This window comes from Podarcis vaucheri, assembly GCF_965113315.1.
Source record: "Podarcis vaucheri genome assembly, chromosome: 10".
NCBI classification, from domain to species: Eukaryota; Metazoa; Chordata; class Lepidosauria; order Squamata; family Lacertidae; genus Podarcis; species Podarcis vaucheri.
In genome coordinates this window covers 9,235,220-9,258,938 of record NC_138748.1, presented here as the reverse complement: position 1 = coordinate 9,258,938, position 23,719 = coordinate 9,235,220, and the positions used below count along the sequence as shown (strand labels likewise).

General features: G+C 42.6%; 1 protein-coding gene across 1 annotated transcript in view; it reads right to left on the bottom strand.

The window, feature by feature from the left end:
* The window catches only part of PRKAR2B (protein kinase cAMP-dependent type II regulatory subunit beta), a 60,990-nt gene that overhangs the window by 32,499 nt on the left and 4,772 nt on the right, over nt 1–23,719 (bottom strand). The window contains exon 2 of the mRNA XM_082239822.1: nt 1,689–1,724. Coding sequence (XP_082095948.1) covers nt 1,689–1,724 — 36 coding nt within the window. The remainder of the gene's footprint in view (nt 1–1,688; nt 1,725–23,719) is intronic.

The window sequence follows — 23,719 nt, the reverse complement described above, 5'->3', positions numbered from 1 at the left end:
GGTTGTGCTTAAACTTCACCTTCATTTAAGTTAAAGAAACAATGCTATTGGTTGTTCAAGGAATCTATTAGATAAAAACAGAACACTTTACAATACAAATGAGGTCCTTCACAAGTAACTTGGCACTTTGCAACAGATCCTTTATAATGAGCTCTGCAATATTCTTCACTTTCTGGGTGACTATATAGAAAAATGATAAACCGGCAACTAGATTTACAGAGGTTGCCTAGATCAAAATTTACAGAGTAGAAGGCTTAAATCTATTCAGCATTCAGTCACAAATGAAACATCTTCATATTTTTGCTTTTAGTTTGTATTTAGGAACCTGATTCAAATGAATAAAAGTATTAAAGTTCAATCCTTGGTGAGCCTTCATATTGGTCTCTGACACTGGGGAAAGAAGGTGGCAGGTTGATAAAGTTGTTCACTCTGAAAATAATTGTGGAAGAGAACGGTATGTGTTTATGTCTCCTTGATCAAGAAAATATGTGTGTGTGTTCTCCTTTATGTTAGATATGATGAAAATATCTGAGCGTTCTGAGGTGCAAACATGTTTTTCTATCATTGCTGCACAACAGCCACTTCAAAACTCTTCATGCCAGTTGGACACGTATGCTGTAAACTTACAAAATGTCCAATGCTTTATTTATTATTTTACTTGGAGCGTTTGTTCCCCACTTTACAGCCCAAAACGGCTCCCAGAGCAGCTTAAGGTAAAGGTAAAGGGACCCCTGACCATCAGTTCCAGTCATGACCGACACTGGGGTTGCGGCGCTCATCTCGCTTTATTGGCCGAGGGAGCCGGCGTACAGCTTCCGAGTCATGTGGCCAGCATGACTAAGCCGCTTCTGGCAAACCAAAACAGCGCACGGAAATGCCGTTTCCCTTCCCGCCGGAGTGGTACCTATTGATGTACTTGCACTTTGATGTGCTTTCGAACTGCTAGGTTGGCAGGAGCAGGGTCCAAACAACGGGATCTCACCCAGTCGCGGGGATTCGAACCGCCGACCTTCTGATCGGCAAGTCCTAGGCTCTGTGGCTTAACCCACAGCGCCTCTCACGTCCCATCCCAGAGCAGCTTACATACAATCAAAACAAGACAGTCCCTACCCACAGGCCTTAGATTTAAACAAGAAAAACCCAAGGGACAGTGAAGAAAGGGGGGGGGAGCCTGGGCACCAATTTCCTACACCGGATGTTCCTATGATGACCAGCTGGCACAGTTTGGAGGAAGGAGGTACCTGATGAAGCTGATGAAATGAGACCTAATTCCCATCTCCCCCATTGAGGCGGCTAGATTGGCTGCCCCCAAATGACACTTGAGGGGAGAAGAGGCCTGAAGGAGCTGGCCTGTCACAGCAGTCGATGGTGTGAGCTGTGGTTCACAACTCTCCCAATGAGTCTGTCCCCCGGCTAGTGACATTTCACTTTCTACTCCAACAAGGATCAGAAGAACCATGTGAAGTTTCTGAGTCACACGTTGGTCACAGGTTTTTAATAAAGCTTTTTTAAAAAAACTAAACAAAACACCATTAAGCGCAATGAATTAGTATTTGATTTTACATCCCTTTCTTTGATTAGCGTTTTGATTTCTCTCTCTCGTTATAAGACAATATTAGCATACTTAAATAAAATAGTGGGGAGCTTTGTTACAATAACAACGAAAGCATGCAAATACGGAAACTCACCTGATGCCCTTCTAATGAACCGGTTTATCACTGGAGCTAAGAGAAACAAAAACAAAAAAGATGTTTTGTTAGAAAATTCTCACAGAGTACTTTACAGAATACAATCTCTTAGCTATGTGAAGTACATTTCTAACATACTGCAGTTACTACAGTTTGTTTGTTTGTGTGTGTGTGTGTGTGTGTGTGTGTGTGTGTATCTTTGTTGAAATGTGCACTTGATACATAGATACAACGGTAAAATAAATTTCTCAAAATGTCACTTCATGATGAAATTTAAAAGAACAAGAGACTTGCAAGCAACGATTCTGGGGACCAGCGTGAGTCATGCGAAATTTACTTCTCTTTTGTCCCTCTAATCCACAGTCCACCAACCTTCAAAACCACATTGTCTTTTCCCTGCCTATGTAAGGATTCATTCACAACGTTATTCTTATTGTTTGTATGTGCAAGGACTTTAACTCAGGAGTGTAATCAGCCATTTGCCAGCTAACGCAGCTAGGTCCTGAATAACACAACTCCAGGCCTGGGAAAGTCACATTCTATCAGAAGAGCAGCCCTGCTAGATCTCTCGAGGGCTGTAAGTGAGGGCACAGAGAGCTGAAAGAGCATTATAACATTGTGACCATCCACTGAGACCTCATTTCCAATGACTTGAGAGGAGTGGGGATAGTTGCAAAAATTGATCTGCAAGCTAGACACAAGCATTTCTTAATGCAGAGTATTGTAACGTGAAGTATTGCTCACAATTAAAAATGTGTTTGCACTGAAAGAAAAAGTTCCATGATGTGCATCACTTCATAAATGATGTCAAGGCTGCAGTGAGTTAAAAAGCATCGGCACAATGGGGGAAAAATGGGGGGGGGGTTAAGCGTTACTCCCTCAAAATGTGACTATTGGCTTCAGGCAGCCAGTAGTAACTCTTGAAATTCAAGTTCTCGGTCTCAGGGATGGGGAAGCTGTGGTTTTCCAGATGTTTCTGGGCTCCAGCTCCCCTCCCATCCACATGACTAAAGTAGCTCAGCTCATTTTATGGGGGGCGGAGAGAGACTGAGTAGTGTAACAACCCTATAGTCCAGTGGTCCTTTCCTGATGTGCTGCAGTTGCATTTTTTAGGGAAATGAGGGAGGGAGCTGTGAAGCGGATTGTAGATGCATTGCAACTACCGAAGGGATGAAGGGGGAGAATTGAGGGTTTCAGTGATGACTTGGGAAGCACAGGAGGAGAAGGGGGGAAGTCCTATTGTACCGGCTCCAGCTGTTTAGTGGAATCAAACCCAAGGTCTAGTTGCCAGGTCTACCTCTTGAGAACTAAAGGAGGGATAGACCTGGAATACAAGTTTCTCAGAGGCCAGGCCTAGCCAGGCTTCACCCCTGCTCAAAGCACCAGAAATGGCAGGCCTGTTCTCAGATTTTACTTATGCTTTATTTACAGTATTTTCTGTACCACCACTCCGAAAAGACCAGCAGATGTCCATGGCCAGATCTCCTTTACAAAACTTGTGATGAAACACTTTTCATACATTTTGAATTTTCAGTTACTTGGTACAGCAGATAACTAGTCACGGGGTAGCAGTAAACGATCTATTTCCCCCCTTTTTTTTACAGCAAACTATTTCTAAAGTGTTTATACTCGTTCTGCATTTATAGTAATCCCACTCTGCATAAAGAGTATGAGTAAGGTCACTGAATTTCAACTGTGTCTTTGAAATTTCCGTTTCTAATTACAGATGTACACTACTATTAAATGTTACCAAGGGAGAAATGTTGCAAAATGCAAAATATGGTTCTTTTTTGTTCTCCAGCTGCTCTTTCCTGTAGTATCTGCAATGCCGTTTCACCCTCCCTTGTATAGGATACTCACCTCAGGATTGCACTCACAGGCCATTCCCTACTGAATGGATTGGCTGGTGCACAAACAGCCCCTTCCATTATCAAAATGTTACATATTTATTTTGAAATATGTATCATGCCATGTGGCGTAATAGTGCCCCATGGTAGCTAGCAATCACCATTCAAAAGAAACAACAACCATTAATACATAATTGAATAAATGAAACCCACAATCTAGAAGCCTTAAAAAGATTTAAAGTAACACAATGCAGCTGCAAAACGCAAGCTGAAATTAAAGGGGTTTGGGATTTTTTTTAGGGGTGAGCAACTCCCAAGAGACTGCGCAGTGATCTACCCCCTTTCTTGGGGTTAAGGTCAAAGTTGTTGTGGTTTTGGGGGTGCACTGCAAATATGTTATATGTTGAGCTTTTTTTTTTAGGGGAGCCGAAGTTGTTGGACACGCCATTCTTCTTCAATGCACTAGCCCAATGGGCAACTTGCATTTTGCCACTGTTGAGAATGCCCTGTCCCTTGTTCCTGCAAAGCTAATTTAAATAAAGGACAGGACTCAAAGCAGGCCATCACCAAAATGTATTAGTATATGTTTCGGATCAGGGTATATGGAGAAGGTTCTCCCTAGGGTACCTTGAACCAAGTGCATTTATGGCTTTAAAAGCTAATGCAGTGATTGGGGGTGGGGTGGGAAGAATAACAGCAATGGACAACACTGCAGGGTTGCTGTGAATACAGTGGACACTCCGGTTGCAAATGTGATCCGTACAGGAGGCACGTTGGCAACCCGCAGCATCCGCAACCCACAGCGCCGCGTCTGCACATGCGCGGGTTGTGATTTGGTGTTTCTGCACATGCGCGAGTGCTGAAACCAGGAAGTAACCCGTTCCAGTACTTCCGGGTTTCGGCGTGCCCATAACCCGAAAACACGCAACCTGAAGCATCTGTAACCCGAGGTATGACTGTACCATCTCATCATCCCTCAAATCCCCAACCTGAACCATAGGAGTGAAATATTACTGGACTATATTACCAATATAAAGTACTTTCTCAAACATCAGCCTGACTCCCACCCTGCAATACTCCAAGTGAACTATTGTTCCTTTATAGGTTTGTGTGTGTGTGTTACTTATTTTGCTTTGCCAATTCATGAAGAGTTGGGAGTGGGTGATGATTATTCCGACTGGGTCTTTCATTCGTTTGACTTGATCTCATTCTCAAATGCATTTGTCCTCTGCAAAGTAATCCTTCACTGTTTGGCCTCGCTCTGTAAGAAGGACCCATGATCACCCCTTCTCTCTGTATTATGGGTACATAAACCATTCATCTGACGAAGTGGGCTCTTGCCCAAGAAAGCTTATGACACAAAAGATACCGCAAGACTCTGTTGTTTATAACCAAGAGAACTGCTGGGGGGGCAACACCAAGATTGTGAAGCACATTAAAAAATAATGTATAACAAATTCCAAATTCTTTCAATCAAATACAGCCCTTTCAACCTCTCAATTTACCAACAGTATATAACCCTGTTTGGCCATCAGTATTATATGTAAGCAGATTATTCAATTAAGCCAACAACAATAACTTTAGCTGCCATGTGATTTTAGGCTTTAAGAGCTGATGACACCATAGAAAACAGCTTCCAAATGAGCAAGTCTAACCCAACAGCTAATACTTCCTAACCATCTTCATATCTATTTTGAACTTTGCAAGAAACCAAAATATGACAAATGTTGTTTTCCACTAAGCAGCACCCATCTTCTCTGGTTAAGAGATTCAAGCTGATACCTTCAGTGACAGTTTGCTTTAAAGCGCAACTCACTGTGGCAAACAGGGGAAACATTTTGGTCCCCAGGGAACTGCTTTCTGTCCTGCTGCACAAAACCATGACTGCTGTTTGCAGCAAAAGGCAGAGACAGCAAAGATAGCAAGGGAATAGCCATGAAAACCAAACCACCCTCTTGGCATTTTAATTAAGGCCATTTCTAATATGAGGGTGAGGGGATTGTAAATCTCCAATACTAACACAGTTTTGACAAGAAAGCTCAGGTGCAGTTGCTGCTTTTAAAGATACCCAGGGTGTTGAAACTATTGTGATCTTGTTAGGGAAGTCAGGGCGGGGGGGGGGGGCACACAGAGAGGCAGAATACACAACACAGGGGGAAATGGAGAGCAATTCTCTGCTGTATACACCAGACCAGCAACTCGTTTTACAAGACGGCCATGAGGAGGCTGCTGTGGGAAATGAATCATTCTACCTCACAAGTATTCCTATTAGCTTCTTCTTCTTCCTATATACATAGAAACGTAATGCTGTCAACGTGCAACCCCAATTCAAGGATTTGTAGTGCAGCGTCACAATCCTGGATGTGCATGAGGTCAGGGTAGGAGAAGGAAGCAAAAGAGACGCCAAGTTGCACAGCAGAAGTAGCCATGGCATGGGAATGAGAAGGCAGCGACAGTAAGAAGAGGAAAGTGGTGGTTTAAAACAATGGCAGAAGTCTGAGGTTCTGCCTGTAAGTTGCCTTGTGTCCAGTCAGGCAAAAAGACCGGGTATAAATACGTAAACAGAATTGCAACAACTGCAGCGCCAAGGTCACTCTGAAGTTGAGCAATTTTATCCTCGAAGGGTATAGCCACATCAGGTCCTCAAATGCTCCAGAAGTTCCTCACCCACGGAGAACAGCCCAAGGAGAACAAATGGGTGGTAGTTCAATTGTTTATTGGCAAAGTACTCAATAACAGCATCTCCCAAGGTGCACAGGAAATACAAGCCATTCCTGCTATGTAGCTAGCTAGCTAGGCATCTACTCCCCAGGCTAGTGCCCTGAAGTGGACCACTGAAGCAACAGCGTAACCACGCCTCTCACGAACTTAAATCCCTTCACCAGAGTGAAATGTGTGCTGCGCTATCAGCCTGAGACTTCTTTAGCATGGTAGCTGCTGCTGCGCCTGGTGCTTTAAGCCCCTCATTATCCTTGGAGACAGGGGAGGAGGGGGTGGAGAAGATCCTAATGGTCAGATCCTCTCAGGGACTGTTCTCTTCCTTCCCTTCCTGATCCTTCCTTCAACTCCTCCCCTGCCTTTGACAGCCCCGACTCTTCCTCTTCCCCCAGCCCCGAGTCCTGCCTCATGGGTGGGGAAAAGAACCCCACAAGTCCCTGGCCTCTCCCTCTAGATCTTCCTCCAGCTCCCTTGCCTCCTCCACACCCCCTCAGAGCCCCACCGGTTCTTGACAGTCAGCGACCTCCAGATGTTCTGAAATCACTCTGCCAGCTGGCTACTAGAGGATGCAATGCCAGCTGTAAAAATGAGCCATCTTCACAACCCACACTGACTGCCACATAGTAAGCATAATTTTGTGCATTAACCAGTGTTTGGTGGGCTTTGCTCTCTACTCTTTGTCTGTCTTGCTTCATAGCTCAAAGCTCCTCAGAATTCAAAGGAACCCAAACACTGGAGAGAACTCTCAGGAGCAAGAACGTTTCCTGTTTCATCTAACTGTTCCACAGCAAGACCAGAGCACCAACATGTCAGCTTTCTTGGCTGCAAAGCCCCCCCCCCCAGCATTCAGGAAACACATCAGGCTCCATCAGTCTCCGAGGGAAGAGTGGCCCCTAACACGTACAGGGGGAAATTGCCACTATCAGTCCAAACTTCACCAGGTAATGCTTTGACCTTGACAAGAGAGTGCATTGTCCATCGCTCTTATTACTTGGGACAAGTTGTTGTTGTTTAGTCGTTTAGTCGTGTCCGACTCTTCGTGACCCCTTGGACCAGAGCATGCCAGGCACTCTTGTCTTCCACTGCCTCCCGCAGTTTGGTCAAACTCATGCTGGTAGCTTCGAGAACACTGTCCAACCATCTCGCCCTCTGTCGTCCCCTTCTCCTTGTGCCCTCAGGCCCCTTCATGGATCACTGCCTTGCCGTGGCAAAGGGGCTTGAATAACTCAGAGAAGCTAAGAGCTATGCCGTGCAGGGCCACCCAAGATGGACAGGTCATAGTGGAGTGTTTTGACCAAACATGATCTACCTGGAGCAGGAACCGGCAAGCTACTCCAGTATCCCTTCCAAGAAAACTCCATGGACAAAGACTTCCACAAATTCTTTCGGAAAGCAAAGATTGATTTTCATGGGGTTCCGTGCTTCCATAGCTAAACTATAGCACTGAACACTCCCAGGACATTCACTGGACTTTAACAGTCTCTATTTTCCCTTGCACAAAACCCCTCTAAGTAGGTCAGTGTCAGCCCCATTTACTGCGGGGGCAGATGAAGCTGAGATATTGATTACTTCGGATCTCTCCACAGTCATCCTAGTTCCACTGAACTCTAAAGCATTTATTTGTTCCATTTGTACTCACAGTGGAATATATGTGAGGTATGTTAAACTAAGAGGCAGTGAATGGCCCAAGTTCACACAGTGAGCTTAATGGTGGAGTCCAGGTCTCCCAGCTCTTAGTCCATATGAAGGCTTCTTCTGCATAAAGGTGTCTGCATTCAATTTAATGGAAGAGGACAGGTTTATAAACACACCTTTCAATCCTGCGAATTTTCCTCTCCCACTGAAATGAAGACAGAATCCCTCAAGGCTGGACAAGTCAGCATGCATACTGCAGCTACCAAATTCATAAAAGTTTGGAGAATGGGGAAAGGACCTGTCAGATCCAAGTTTAACAAAAGTGATGGCAATGGTGAAAAAACATTTGTTCTAACTTGAAACACTGGCTGCATAGCGGTAGAAAAAGAAAGATGCAGCAAACCTCAAAGCTCACTGACTATACAATTTTGCAATATTATAGCTCAACCGGTGTTATGATTTCTGTTGTGTTCTTTTGCCTTACTTTTGAATCTGCTTATGTGCAAAACGAAAGCATGACATCTGTACATAAATGGTGGTGAAAAACCCAAGCATTTATGTTTAAATAAACTTGATAATTACACTACAAAACAGTTTTCTTCAGGCACATGTTCTTCTTGCCTTTCCGAGAGAAAGGGCTATGCTATTGTTTCGTTGCTAGGGAGACTGACTTGCGTCATCAAAAGTATTCTGCACCTATGAGCATGCCACGTTTTTTCTTAAGGTCTATGCACCCAAGCAGCAGCTAATTGAAGAGGGTCAGGTGTTCAAAGTTCTCTGCATGCAGCATCTGTGACTGAAGACAGCAGGAGCTATCAGATCTAGTGTGCTTACCCAAGTACCTAACTGGATGCCACAGCATGACCCAAGTGCACCTAATTTACATACTTAAGCAAGGGCTGCATAAAACTGAGTATCTTTGAAAATCTACTCTGCCTTATGGACGCTTCAGGCATGCTTCTACTGCATCAGCGCCTGCAATTCCTTGTAAGCATGCCACTTCCAAGGCTAACAGATATTAGAGCAGCAGGAGGAAGGTTTCCTTTATGTATTTGAACTGCATAATAAATGGAGAGAGAGGGAGGGTAGCCTTCATCTCTTCCGATGGCGTCACTTGCTCAGCCAAATCCAAGCGGGTAAAATTTAATATTATGCATAGAAACATAAGGAGGGAAGGGAGAACATGAACAAGGAAGCGCAGCTCAGAGATGGGGGGAGAGTGTGAGAGATGCCAAGAGCCCGTCCATTCCTGCAACATGCTTGATCCCATTGCAGTTTTCCTGATGGAGCACAACTGATAGACAGCTGCAACTAAAATTTGTCCTGCTTAATGAGAAAATTTTTTTAAAGGGTTTACTGTGTTCTTATCTCTTTCTGCATTTTATTCCAATTAACACTATCACTACTACTTGCTAAACGTGATAGCTCCAGCGTTACATTGTTTTCATGGCATATGTGCTTTCCCCACTCAGTTGTTAACTATCAGTTGAAAGTTGAAATTCAGTACATATACTTAATGCCCTGGCTATTGTGCAAAATTTTAATAAATATTTATGGAGTACAGTGATACCTCAGATTAAGTACTTAATTCGTTCCGGAGGTCTGTTCTTAGCCTGAAACTGTTCTTAACCTGAAGCACCACTTTAGCTAATGGGGCCTCCTGCTGCTGCAGCAGCAGGTGCTATTTCTGGGTTAGCGGAGTCTGTAACCTGAAGCATATGTAACCTGAGGTACCACTCTATAAGGCAGATCTGGAACTTTGCAATAACTCAAACATCTAAATCTCTTTCAGCAACCATCACCATTGTATATACAGTGGTGCCTCGCAAGACGAAAAGAATCCGTTCTGTGATTCTCTTTGTCTAGCGGTTTTTTCATCTTGCGAAGCAAGCCCATTGACGGATTAGCGGATTAGCGCTATTAGCACTATTAGCACTATTAGCGGCTTTTAGCGGCTTATCGGCTTATCGGATCAGCTGATAAGCGGCTTAGCGGCTTAGAAAAGGGGGGGGAAAGGGGAAAAAACCTGCAGGAACTCGCAAGACATTTTCGTCTTCCGAAGCAAGCTCATAGGAAATTCGTCTAGCGAAGCACCTCCAAAACGGAAAACCCTTTCGTCTAGCGGGTTTTCCGTCTTGCGAGGCATTCGTCTTGCGGGGCACCACTGTATATATAATTTGTATATGTTATTTCATTCAATATCCTTCACTACCAACCATCTGTTAAGTAGGAGGAGGAACCTATACATGGCCACTAAGTTTCACATTGTGACTACACATTAGCCGTAGCAGTCCGACATAGGTCACTGACAACTTCATTTGGTCTTTTCTAAAGAAGCAATTACCTGGATTCAGAAATCATATATTACCCCTTCACAAGTAATGAATTATAGGACCTCTATTGCCCCCCCCCCAAAGTTTTGCTCCTATACTTTATATCCCAATGTGTAAAAAAAATCTACAATTGCCAGTATCAATAGCAGCCATTTGAGTACAAGAAAGTCACAACGGTGACTTATTAATTAAAATCAGCACAACTAGAGAGTTTGATTCCAACTACACAAAATGGGCCAAAAATGCTCCAGGTGATCTATGCAGTTCTTCACTATTAGATGTAATCTAGAATAGGAAAGCTGCCATATTGATTCCTATAATTTGCTTTTGGGCCACAGACTGGTTTTAAACTCATATAGAAGCCATTTTTAAATCAATGATACAACTCCTGGCACTGAACAGAAATAATTTTGCATCCAACAGCAGTGGACCTGCTAAACAAACAAAATTAGTTGACTTTGAAAGCCAACAATAAAGCTCAGGTGGAAGACCTATGGATTACAAATTTGATCAAGGTGAAAAGTGGAGCTATTGGGACATTTGGGACATTTGGATTTAAAAGGAACAAGAAACATGATTCGGGCTCCACTTTTGACTACGGAGGTCTGGCTGGAAGAAACATAGACTCAAATGGGTTAGAGCTTCTCCGAGATTTGATGTTCGGTATAAAAGACTACCAACAAAACTGGCAGAGAGGGACTGAGAGAGACTTAAGAGCCTCGGACTTGAGAGATCCGGGCTGAGAGTTGATTGTTTGATGGACATTTGTTGAGGATCGAGGCCGAAAAAGGGGGGGGCGAGAGTTTGGGAATCCAAAGGGTGATTAAATATATGCTGTCTTTTGTTATTTTGTTCTGTAAATAATATAAAAATCGGGAAATCTGTGGAAAGGGAATGGGGTCGTCCTTAGAAAAGTATGTTAAGGATGGGCATTTTGGTTCAAATTGAGGGTTGTAAGTCAAATTTGGTTAACTAAGAAGAAATAAGTAAAATATTAATAAGGTAAAAGAGGGAATAAGAACTTGCTGAGCAAACTATTGAAGTGGGAATGCAGGAGGGGGAGGTGTGGGGAAGTCCAGGAAAGTGGTCAAGAAATTAGGGATTTGAAATTATATGTGTTTGTATTTGTGTTTGTATGTTTGTGTTGTGTAATGTCTGTGTGGGTGTGTAAACTTTGAAAACTCAATAAAAAAATTATATATTAAAAAAACAATAAAGCTCAGGTGTTCTGTAAATAATATTGATATTCCTATAGCTTGCTTTTTCAAACATGTAGACGCCACACACACTCTTCACAAAGCAAAAAACAAACAAACCCTTTTTGTTTCGTGTTAGTGATGTCAGCAAATTTAAGAGTTGGGATCTAGCAAATTCAGAATTCACCACATCCCATCCTCATTACAAGCTGACACCAACGTCCTTCTGAAATTCAGTTCTGCTTCGTATGCCTATCAGTTATTCCCACTTCCCAAACCAAGTGGAGAAACTGGTATCAGGAGGACTCAATGGTGCCAAGTCAGGCCTTGAAGACCTCATCCTTAAGGTCCAATCCTCCCAAACAAGTCGGGGGGGGGGGTAATTTTATCTCAGAAGGAAATTAAAAATCCAGTTACAAAGGGTCCAGACTTTCAGGATAAATTAACAAGGCCTCTCCTGTCTGCAGGGAATTCTTCCCCTTTTGCATTTGCTTAGGAAGGAGGGGAACTGGTAGGGAAGACTAGGAATAAGTTCCCCTAGGCATGTGAAACAGACAAATTAGATCGAAAGCTTAGAAACTTTCTCCCTAGTGATCAGATACAAATATTACTAGGCAACCCCTTTGATCTCTGACAGAGTGTTAAATATTTATTCCAGTAAAAAGAAGGCAATTCTAGTAAAATAAAATCTGCCAAGTATTAAAAAAAATGGGCCTCGGTTCTGAAAACTATGGGAGGGGAAGCTCATTAATCTCACACCAAACAGCTGGGATCTACAAATTCCTAAGTAGCCTCTGCATTTTCACTGTATGGCACAGTAATATCAAACAAATATAGGTCACAAGACGTAGATGCAGTAATTTCCCTAAACATGACTGGCAAAAGCATGACATGTTTTCCAAAATATATGAAGGTACTACCATATATACCCGGCCCTATCACTGGTCTACCTAATTCCAGTACTGTCTACTGTTGTCTAGGATGCCAGGTACCCAACCTTGTTTCTTAAAATATTTTTAACAGCTGATTCCAGGGACTGAATCCAAGATCTTCTATGTGAAAACTGTACCTTGTGCTGGGAAACCAGCCCCCCCCCATACTGCTCCGGGCAGGCTATGTACATACAATCATCATCATCATTTTATTTGTATGCCGCCTTTCCACAGGGCTCAACAATGCTCAAGGTGGCTTACAACACGACAAGATTTACATAATTACAAAAGTCACAAACAATAAATAAACCACATTAAAAAAAATACGCAACGAAATGGGAAACAATTTCCACATAAATCAAAATCTAAAACTAAGAATACAGCATTAATATCACAGTTTAAAATTACATTGGTAAAAAATAACAGCATTTTTTAAAAATAACAATAACAACGGAGTCCTCTCTGCCCGGCGGCAGCGGCGGCAGTCATTTATGGAGCCTGTCAGGCCCTGCCCTAGGCCAGGTGGTGAGTGGCAAGACCGGGGCCCTCAGGCGCTAAGCCTGTAATATATACAGCAGACTTTTGCTACATGAGCACAAACTCCAATCCTGATTCAGTACAGCGATACAGCGGTGCCCCGGAAGACGAATGCCTCGCAAGACGGAAAACTCGCTAGACAAAAGAGTTTTCCGTTTTGGAGGTGCTTCGCAAAACGAATTTCCTATGGGCTTGCTTCGCAAGACGACAATGTATTGCGAGTTCCTGCTAGTTTTTTTCCCTCCCCCCCCTTTTTCTAAGCCGCTAAGCCGCTTATCAGCTGATCCAATCAGCAGATAAGCCGCTAAAAGCCACTAAAAGCCGCTAATAGCCGCTAATCCGCTAATCCGTCAATGGGCTTGCTTCGCAAGACGAAAAACCGCTAGATGAAGAGAATCATAGAATTGATTCTTTTCGTCTTGCGAGGCACCACTGTAACTCTATAAACACAAAATAATGAAGGAAGGAAGGTAGTAACTGCTTCAGGGTATAAGTCCTGTGCCTGCTTTACAAACACACACACAAAAATATATATATCAAGAGATGCTCACTCTAGTGTTTGAGTCATGGTGTGTGTGTGTGTGTGTGAGAGAGAGAGAGAGAGAGAGAGAGAGAATATACAAACAGCAAAAGATTTATTGAAAAAGATCCATGAGTTTCGCAGGAGACAGGTTACAAAGGTGCATATTTCTAATGCTCTCAGGCAGAAAGGCATGTGCTCAACTGACCTGATGGTGCAGAGAAGTAAAACCGGTAGGTCTCATCAGCTATTAACTGTCTTGACTGAAGGATAGACTCAGCTCTGGAAGTTTTCTAGCAAGTAGTGGCACAATATAGGCTCTCTGGGGTCACCTGACTCCCAGGGCTAATGTTCTGGCTTGAACTGCGTGAAGATCCTATCACCAGCAGCCCTCATGGTACAAGACGCCAGGAACCAATGCCTGATATGCACCCACACCCAGTTCATGCCCCAGAGCATCCTACATGTGCCTGGAACAACCACATCAAAATATACACCTATCTCTTGCAGCATGGCTGTGCTTCTGAAAACTTGTTTTGCACTTCCCATGGTATGGCTTGAAATGCAATGAAAACCCACAAAACTCATTTGCATGGAGACCATGACCTCAAAAACAAACAAATGATGAAGTTCGCTACAGGTAACAAAAGCTCTACCACAGGGGTCAGCAAACTTTTTTAGCAGGGGGCCGGTCTACTGTCCCTCAGACCTTGTGGGGGGCCAGACTATATTTTGAGGGCATAAAATGAACGAATTCCTATGTCCCACAAATAACCCAGAGATGCATTTTAAATAAAAGGACACATTCTACTCATGTAAAAACACACTGATTCCCAGACTGTTTCAGGTTAAGAACAGACCTCCGGAATGAATTAAGTACTTAACCCAAGGTACCACTGTAAAATTATTTTTCTTGTTTTCAATAAAACAAGAACTTACAATAACAATTTTATTATTTATACCCCACCCACCTGGGGTATAAATACACATGGATATTCTTGAAGATGTTCAGAGCTTTGCATTTGCACTACAACAGTGTAGCTTAGGTTAAAATTTAATGCTTAGAAAAAATCAAAACAATTCAGCCATTAAAAATACAAAAAAAAAATAATAAATCCAATTCAAAATGAGAAACAGACGAATGCTTCTATGGCATGCACAACAATCTAATATGAACTGGGTTTCTCCCAACCAAGGACATTCTTAACATGTTTTATTTATTGCCTGCACTGGGGCCGTTTCAAAAAAGCTTTGCTTCGGAACTGAGCAATGAAACAAGAGAGATACAGCACACACAATAGGAAGAGATCCATAATTACTCATGATACTTAGACAATTACAAGTGGCAAACCAATCACATTAAGAAGAAGCGAAAAACAGAACTGTGTGCATCTTGCAACAATTTTCCTGCGTTTCCATAAGGCAAGAAACAGTAATGGTTGTGCCACTTCCCCTTTGGCCGAGATTTACAGAAACCTCCCTAGACACGCGGCAAAATGCAGAGGAACAGCAAGAGATCAGCTGCCTCCATCTCTAACACTGAACTTGGTGACATCACTGTCTCATACTCTCTCCTTTATCACTTACTGTAAACACTTGAGGCAATTAAAACGCAGCAATCCACAAAAAGCACTTCCCAAAGATCGACCACATTTTATCCTCCAACAGCTTTTCAAACGAAAGAACAGAGATGGCACTCCCTAAAAGATGCTCGCTATGGCAGAATTAGATCATAGGACCATAATGGTTCCCTCCTAACCATCCATTTACTGTGGCGTTTAAGACATGTGAATGTGTGGTCTCTTCTCCCCAAAGTATTCTGTTCTTAGCAAAAATAATTTATCCTGGAGCAGGGAAAGGGAACCTGCAGACCTCTATAAATGTTGCTAGACTCCAGTTCCCATCATCCCTAAATATTGGCAATGCCAGCTGGGGCTGATGAGAACTGCAGATGACCAATTTTCTCCACCTGTCCTAGAGGGGGAAATCTACTTCTAAGTTTTTTCTCCTCCCTTCAGTTCTTCTCTTCTAAAAAGAAAATAAAAACCCAAGGGTCCTATCCAGCTAGATTTAACACAGAGTAGACCCACCAAAACTGGATTAATTTAGCCATGTCCATTGATTTCAATGGGTCTATCCTAAGAGTGTCTAATGCTGAATACAACCCAAAACCCAACCATTTTTTTTTATGATCTGGGAACTGTCTCGTAAATGTACTGGAACAGAGAGTCTCCTTTCTTTCCTTCTTTCCTTCCTTCCTCCCCCCCCCCCACTCATGTGGGCCTCCTGGGAAAATGGGATGGAGGTAAAGTGTCAGCCTATTTGTACATTTTCCTGGTGGAAGAGAAGCACCCGCTGAAATGGGCTCTTATGTTCAACAATTAAAAAGCAAGCAAGCCCTACTTGAAATTATGCCTACACGCATGATAAATCCCGGTCTATTAAAATGTAAACTAAAAATCATGTTGTACAATGCACTTCTTCTTTAGAAGAGAAAAATGCTGTTTCACTTACATTATACCAAACAGGCAGCACCAAAAACAAAAAACAAAAACCTAGAACTAGTTCAACAATGGGTGGGAGGGGAATCAGAAAAGCAAACTTCTTGTTGTTCCTTGATGCAGAACTCAGTGCTTGAAACATATTCAGGTTGAAATGCACGCGTTCTTTATGTTAGATTTGTCTTATATTTTTGTTCCATCTATATTCAACTATTATTATTATTATTATTATTATTATTATTATTATTATTATTATCAACATCATCTCTTAGATTTATATACCATTCGTCCTTAGATCGCAAGGTCATACACAGCATAAAAATACAACAGAAGTAATAATAATAATAAGGGACGCGGGTGGCGCTGTGGGTTAAACCACAAAGCCTTGGACTTGCCAATCAGAAGGTTGGCGGTTCAAATCCCCGTGACGGAGTGAGCTCCCGTTGCTCGGTCCCTGCTCCTGCCAACCTAGCAGTTCGAAAGCACATCAAAGTGCAAGTAGATAAATAGATACCGCTCCAGCGGGAAGGTAAATAGTGTTTCCATGCGCTGCTCTGGTTCACCAGAAGCGGCTTAGTCATGCTGGCCACATGACCCGGAAGCTGGCTGCGGACAAACGCCGGCTCCCTCGGCCAGTAAAGTGAGATGAGCACTGCTACCCCAGAGTCTGTCACGACTGGACCTAATGGTCAGGGGTCCCTTTACCTTAATAAATAAATAAATAAATAAATAAATAAATAAATAAAATTTTATTTGTATCCCGCCCTTCCCAGCCGATGCCAGGCTCAGAGCGGCTAACAACACTACAGGGGTTCTCACACTTTCTACCTCCAGGTTCCACTTGAGATGGCTAAAAATTACTGAGGTTCGCCAATCACAAAATGGTTAATCCAGAGGCCTAAGTGGAGAAGGCTTCTTTCTTTTATATCTTCTCTGCACATCCCTACATGCTTCTCAAAGTATTTTTGCCCATCTCCAGGAATTTCTTCTCCAATGTTCCTTTCACACGTAACTTGTACCCTATGCAAACACCCCACCCTGCCAGTTTCTCTCTTTGCTTCTCCCTGATCTTTTTACATGAACTTCCTTCTCCTACAGCAAACTTCCTCTTACCCTTTTCTATTCCTAGTTTATGATTAAATATTAACCTTGCCTCTCGTATTCCACTTTCTTTCAACAACTCCTCTGTCCCTTTCCTCTCGGAGGAGAGCTACCTTCCTCCCCTCCTCCCTGCCTGCAAACTTCTCCATCTCCGAAACCACCTTTACTCAGGATGCAAGGAGTTGCTGTTCCTGGCATTGGTCCAGCTGAAAGGCTAGTAGGCAGGGCAGGCAAGGAAAGAGGTACTGTGCAGACAGTGGCATTGGGGACCACCTGAAAGTGGTCCAAGTCCTACTGGTGGATCCTGGCTCACTAATGGATAAATACTGGCTTATACGCGCATCTATGTGGAATGACTAGAACGAGTAACTTGCTTTAGGCCTCAGGCGACAGCTTTTAACAGTTGCACAGAATGGGAAAGTCCGTCAGATTGCTTCTCCCTTTCCCTGCAATGCTCCCACCTGTACCGTTCAGTACTGTGATGGGAAAAGTCTGCTTCTGTCAGGGGCAAGCCAGCAGTAAATCACACTGAGCGAGTTGGAGTTAACTCTTTCTTAGCAAGACCAGGATCTGAACAGGAGTGTCAGGCCAAGTGAACACAGCAGCTCATCTCCAGCAGGCAGGCACACTGTTGAATTTCTCCCTGTCACACAGCTCTTAGCACGCACAGGAGCACAGTCAGAAGACAAGCGGTTCTGCAACTCTAGTCTGAGGATTCCAGTCACAAGGATAGCTTAGACCTAACACCAAACCACAGACCTTGACTGGACATTCAGATTTCTCTTCTCCTTGCTATTCCCCTCATGTGTCCATTTCCTCCCACCTTTCCTGGTTTGAGTCATACCAGTCTGCCATTTCATGCAGACAAATACTGGGTTGTGTTGCCTTGCAAGCCTGTACTGGAAACCAGGGCGTGAGTGTGTGAGCCTGAGGATCCGGCCAGAGTCAAACCATGATTTTGCTTACCATATGTGGTGGGATTGCAGCAAAATTAAAAAAAGGGGAAATAATATATAATGAGTTGAAGGAAATGTTCCATTTAACTTTTGTAAAAAAAAAAACCTGAAGCATATCTGCTAGGGATTGTAGGAAAAGACCTGCCAAGGAAACTAAAAAACATCTTCATGTATGCGACAACAGCGGCAAGAGTCCTAATAGCACAAGGATGGAAGAATGAGGAAATCCCGACTAAAGAACTGTGGCAAGAGAAACTGATGGACTATGCAGAACTGGTGAAACTGACACACAAACACAAGGACAACTGTGACTTTAAAGAAGAATGGGAACCTTTTACAAAGTACTTAAAGAAACAACAAAATGAACTGGACTCCTTGGCTGGTTTTGAATAAACATTCACAAACTTTTTATTGGCAATATATATAGATAAATTAAGGATTCATACAATGTTATAATATACAGAGAACAATATGTGTTGAGAAATCAGAGAGAGGAGCTGAGGGAAGTCTGGGTGGGGTGGGTTTTTCTTTTGGGGGAGGGGGAGGGGAATGGGGGGAGAGAGGAAGATGATGTATTTTGGATAAATTCTTATGTTGAAATTCCTAATAAAATTCTTAAACAACAACAACAACAAAAAACCATGATTTTGCTAAACCATGATTTTAAAGAAATGCATTCATTTCTACCACTTTGTTTACCTGGCCCTGGGATTCTTTCCAATCAATCAATTTGTGTAACACAGGGGTTGTCAACCTGGTCCCTAACGCTCACTAGTGGGCGTTTCAGGATTCTAGGTGGGCTGTAGTGGGTTCTACGGCACAAGCTGAATCTTCCTTCCATCAAGCACTGGTGGGCGGTAAGGAAATATTACCATCAAGAAAGATGCATTAGTGGGTGGTAGGTATAAAAAGGTTGACTACCCCTGGTGTAAAACATTCAGCACAACATCAAATAATTACTTCTGAAAGCCCTGAAATGCAAAAGACTATGGCCCCAATTCAACTTCATTTGCAGGCAACAAGTCATGTGGGGTACATCTCAATTAAATGATGTATCCAGATTTTTAAATGAGGCCTGGAAGAGTAATGTAATGCATTATGAGGAATGTACAGCCAGTTGTGTCCCTGCTATGATGAGCACAGAATGATGTTTACGCATAAGTGTTTCTCTTACTAGTTTGGAGTACAGAAGCACATTTAAAAGTAAAGAAATACACAATGAAATTCATATTCAGAAACACTTATATTTTTGTGCTGTTTTTGAAACTCTGGCTTTTAAAAATGCATACAGAATTCTATAAATCCTAGCATTAATTTCATCATCTCTTAGTTATACAATCTGAGTGCAGTGGGAAGGCAGCAGTTGTTGATCAAATTATTTTGTTTTTGTTTTGTTTTTTATCTTGGGACGAATATGCGTGAAACTGAAACTAACACTCTCATCCATATCCTGCTATTTAAGTGATCTATGGAGAAAGCCCAGTTCTGGGATTTATGAGATACAGGACAAAAGAAAAATGAATTTATTTATTACACAGTCTTTACAGAAAAAAGCACAAAATAAAGCAACAAGAAACTAGCAGGGGATGTAAAACAAACTGAAAATGAGTAGGATCCAGATTTGAGACATTTTAGTATGTCTAAACACACATTGTAAATTATTTTAAAATTAGGCCCATCTTTTAAAGCCATCAATGGCCAAAGTTTCTGAATAGCAACTTAAACACCACTGAAGCTAAATATATATCAATTAACCGTAACTATATCTGTTATCAGTGAATATTTGTACACCTTTATTACAACCCCGTAAAATAAATCCATTTTCTGCACACAAACAGTAGCGCCTTATTTTAATATTCCCTGTCCATGAACTTGAAAGCTCAAGTGCACAATCCTATACTTTTCTGCTCAGAAGTTAAGTCCCACTGAGACTCAAAACCAGGTCAGTTTCTGTTTGTATAATAAATCTCTTTAAGGAAATTGAGGATTTTAAGGCAGTTTCATTCCTATGCTTGTGGTGCTTACCAAATCATTTCTTGGAAGTTATAAATGCTGCTAACATATCTACAGAAAACCAAATAATTTAAAAGAATGGTTTTCTGTCATTGTAAAGATAGTTTTGAAGCACAAAGACATTGTTTACAATAACTGTGCTTTAAGAATCAGGTCACTGAAAGTATTAATTTACTGCTGTCCACTTGCAATTTTTGAGCATAACCACCTACAATAAGAAATTAACATATAAATACAAAAAAATCCACCATTACAAATACAATGTGACAAGGTTCTTCACTCACCAACAGTTAAATCAACCGAGTTCTTAACATTACCGTAAGTCACAAATTTGACAGCCATAATGTAGATATTTTAATCCATTCTCTCTCTCTCTCTCTCTCTCTCTCTCTCTCTCTCTAGCTTGCACCTCCACTTTCAGGTTGTGTGATGGCTTTCTCCCCCCGGCCTCCCGGGGTTCACAGATGATATAATTGGCTTCATGAGTGTTCAGAGCTGCTGTGCACATCTGCACTATCCAATCAAGACCTACACAGTTTCACCCAACTGCACATGTAACTGTTGGCTGCAGCATAACAACTGAAACAATAATAAGAGGATTTGCCTTCCCGGAGAGCATAGCTGTGGGAATGTTAGATTTACATTTATTCCGTTACAAGTGGTTTAAAGCAGTGTTCCCCAACTTTGGGTCTCCAGCTGTTTTTGGACTACAATTCCCATCATCCTTGACCACTGGTCTTGCTAGCGAGGGATGATGGGAGTTGTAGTCCAAAAACAGCTGGAGGCCCGAGGTTGGGGGACACTGGTTTAAAGGTACAGCTTGCTCCTGGCTTGTGATAAGCCAGAAGGACAGAAGAGGACCATGTTGCATCAGGCTAACGGTCCATCCATTTCAGCATCCCTTTCCCACAGTGGCCAATCAGATGCCTGCAGGGAACCCACAAACACGACTGAGCACAAGCCTTATCCCTCCTGTGGTTCCCCACAATGCGTATTCAGAAGCACATCTGCCTGTGAAGGCAGAGAACATGCCTAGTAGCCATTGATAGTTTGGTTGGTTGGCAAACATCAATTTCCCCTAAGCCAAGTCCCGGTTCTCCTTTTGACCCTTGGGGAACCCATTAGTCACACCGCCACCATAATGCGTCCCTGTGTTTTACTATCACTTTGAGTACTATATTTCAGCACCCAAAGAATTTCAGCTTGTCAGCACCTGAAACGTTCTGAGCAGAGTTGGGAACACGCAATCCCCTCGTGCCATCAGTGGTGATAACACATGCTTTCTGGAACACAGTCCACTGCCCTAAATTGAGAAAGATCCAATTCAGAATGGTCATTTGATTTACATTTTTTAATTAAAAACAAAACCTAAGGAAGTATGCAATGTTAATTTCACATGCTGAAGTGCTTTCCCTTCTCTTATGGGACTGGTGATACAGACTGATCCAAGGCTAGCTTTATTAAATCTTGTTTATAGATGATCCTAAGAATTTACTGTTTAAGGACCTACCGTATTTTTTGCACCATAACACTCACTTTTTTCCTCCTAGAAAGTAAGGGGAAATGTCTGTGCGTGTTATGAAGGAAATGCCTACGGGTGGCATGCCTACGGATTTTCCTCCTCTAAAAACTACGTGTGTGTTATGGTCGGGTGCGTGTTATAGAGCGAAAAATACGGTACTTCATTTTTCATTTCTGCAGCTAGAAATATATTAACACAATATTGGAAGCACTAGAGGCACAGCTCTTACAGGGAGGCTAACACAACACCAAGGAACTCAAACACCAAACACTTGCTTAATGCTTGACTATATTGTTTACACCGTATATGCATGGACTGTTTCTTGAGAGGTTGAGGTACCGTATTTTTCCATGTATAAGACACCCCCATGTATAAGACGCCCCCTATTTTTGGAGCCTCCAAATTAAGAAAACATCCCTCAGCAGTTCCCGTGTATAAGACGAGCCCCAATTTTAAACCTACTTTTTGGTTAAAAAACTTAGTCCTATACATGGAAAAATATGGTATACGGTGGTACCTCGGGTTACATACACTTCAGGTTACATACGCTTCAGGTTACAGACTCCACTAACCCAGAAATAGTGCCTCGGGTTAAGAGCTTTGCTTCAGGATGAGAACAGAAATCATGCTCCGGCGGTGTGGCAGCAGCAGGAGGCCCCATTAGCTAAAGTGGTGCTTCAGGTTAAGAACAGTTTCAGGTTAAGAATGGACGTCCGGAACGAATTAAGTACTTAACCCGAGGTACCACTGCATGGTGATTGTTATAGGTATATTCAAAAACTGAAAAATAAAAGTGTTGGTTTTTTTTTAAAAAAAAAACTTTTTCTCCAGTAAAGAGACATAATTGGCCATAGGAAATACAGTGGTGCCTCGCAAGACGAAAAGAATCCGTTCTGTGATTCTCTTCGTCTAGTGGTTTTTTCGTCTTGCAAAGCAAGCCCATTGACGGATTAGCGGATTAGCGCTATTAGCGGCTTATCTGCTGATCGGATCAGCTGATAAGCGGCTTAGCATCTTAGAAAAAGGGGGGGAGGGGAAAAAACCAGCAGGAACTCGCAAGACATTGTCGTCTTGCGAAGCAAGCCCATAGGAAATTCGTCTTGCGAAGCACCTCCAAAACGGAAAACTCTTTCGTCTAGCGAGTTTTCCGTCTTGCGAGGCATTCGTCTTGCGGGGCACCACTGTATTTCATATGGGGAAAGACATTCAAAAAAATACAACAATCCTATACACCGACCCAAGTATAAATCCCCCACCTGGGACTTTCTTCTCCAGGTATAGGATTGCATGGTCAGTATGTTTTAAACATACAAACCTTTGCCTGAAAATTGTTGTATAATAATACCTGTAAATATTTTAAGATACAACAACTCATTCAAGCACGTTCAATTGTAAGGAGGGGGAATGAAGGCACCAAAAACTCTCAATATACAAATTTGGGCACGCTTGAAGAGCTGCACACATAAATATGTGCACTTCCTAGATTTAGTTACCTGAAAGAATAATTACAACTTTGCTTTTTGTTTTGACTATTTGATTTTCAATTTGTACTCATTCCAGTTGAATTGCGTAATATTCATTACTGCTGATTAATTGTACAGAACAATGTGCTTCTAAAAGAAGAACTATTTCCATATCCTTGGCCCTAGTACCTGCAACATTTAGAGTTCTACACATTTCACAGTATGTGGTAGAATTCTGGACTGTGCCACTTCAGACCAGGGTGGGGTGGGGGAGAGGGAGTGTTGTACCGTACTTTTCTCTCTATAACACGCAGATTATTTCTCCTAAAAAAGTAAGGGGAAATGTCTGTGCGTGTTATTGAGCAAATGTGTGGTCCCTGGAGCCGACTGGCCCGAGCGCAGGGGCAAAAATTGGGCAAAAATCCAATCGCGCGTCAGGGAGAAGGGAGCTCTGTGAGAGAGGAAGATGTTGCTTTCCTGCATTCTGCATCAGGGTCTTACTGCCCACCCACTTCTGTTTCGGTTGCTGTTTGCTCAAACGGAACAAAGAGCAGGCAAATCCCATCCCCTCCAGGCAAGCAGAGGGCAAAGGAAAGGATCGGGTCCTTCCTTCTAATTCCTCTCCGTGCTCCGGTGCTGCTGCATTCAGGGAAGCATATTAGGGACTCGCAGGCAGCTGGAAAACATGCAGGTGGGAGAGGGGGGGCTGGCTTGGGTGTGTGTGTGGGGGGAAAACTTTTGCCTTCCTTTCCTCCCT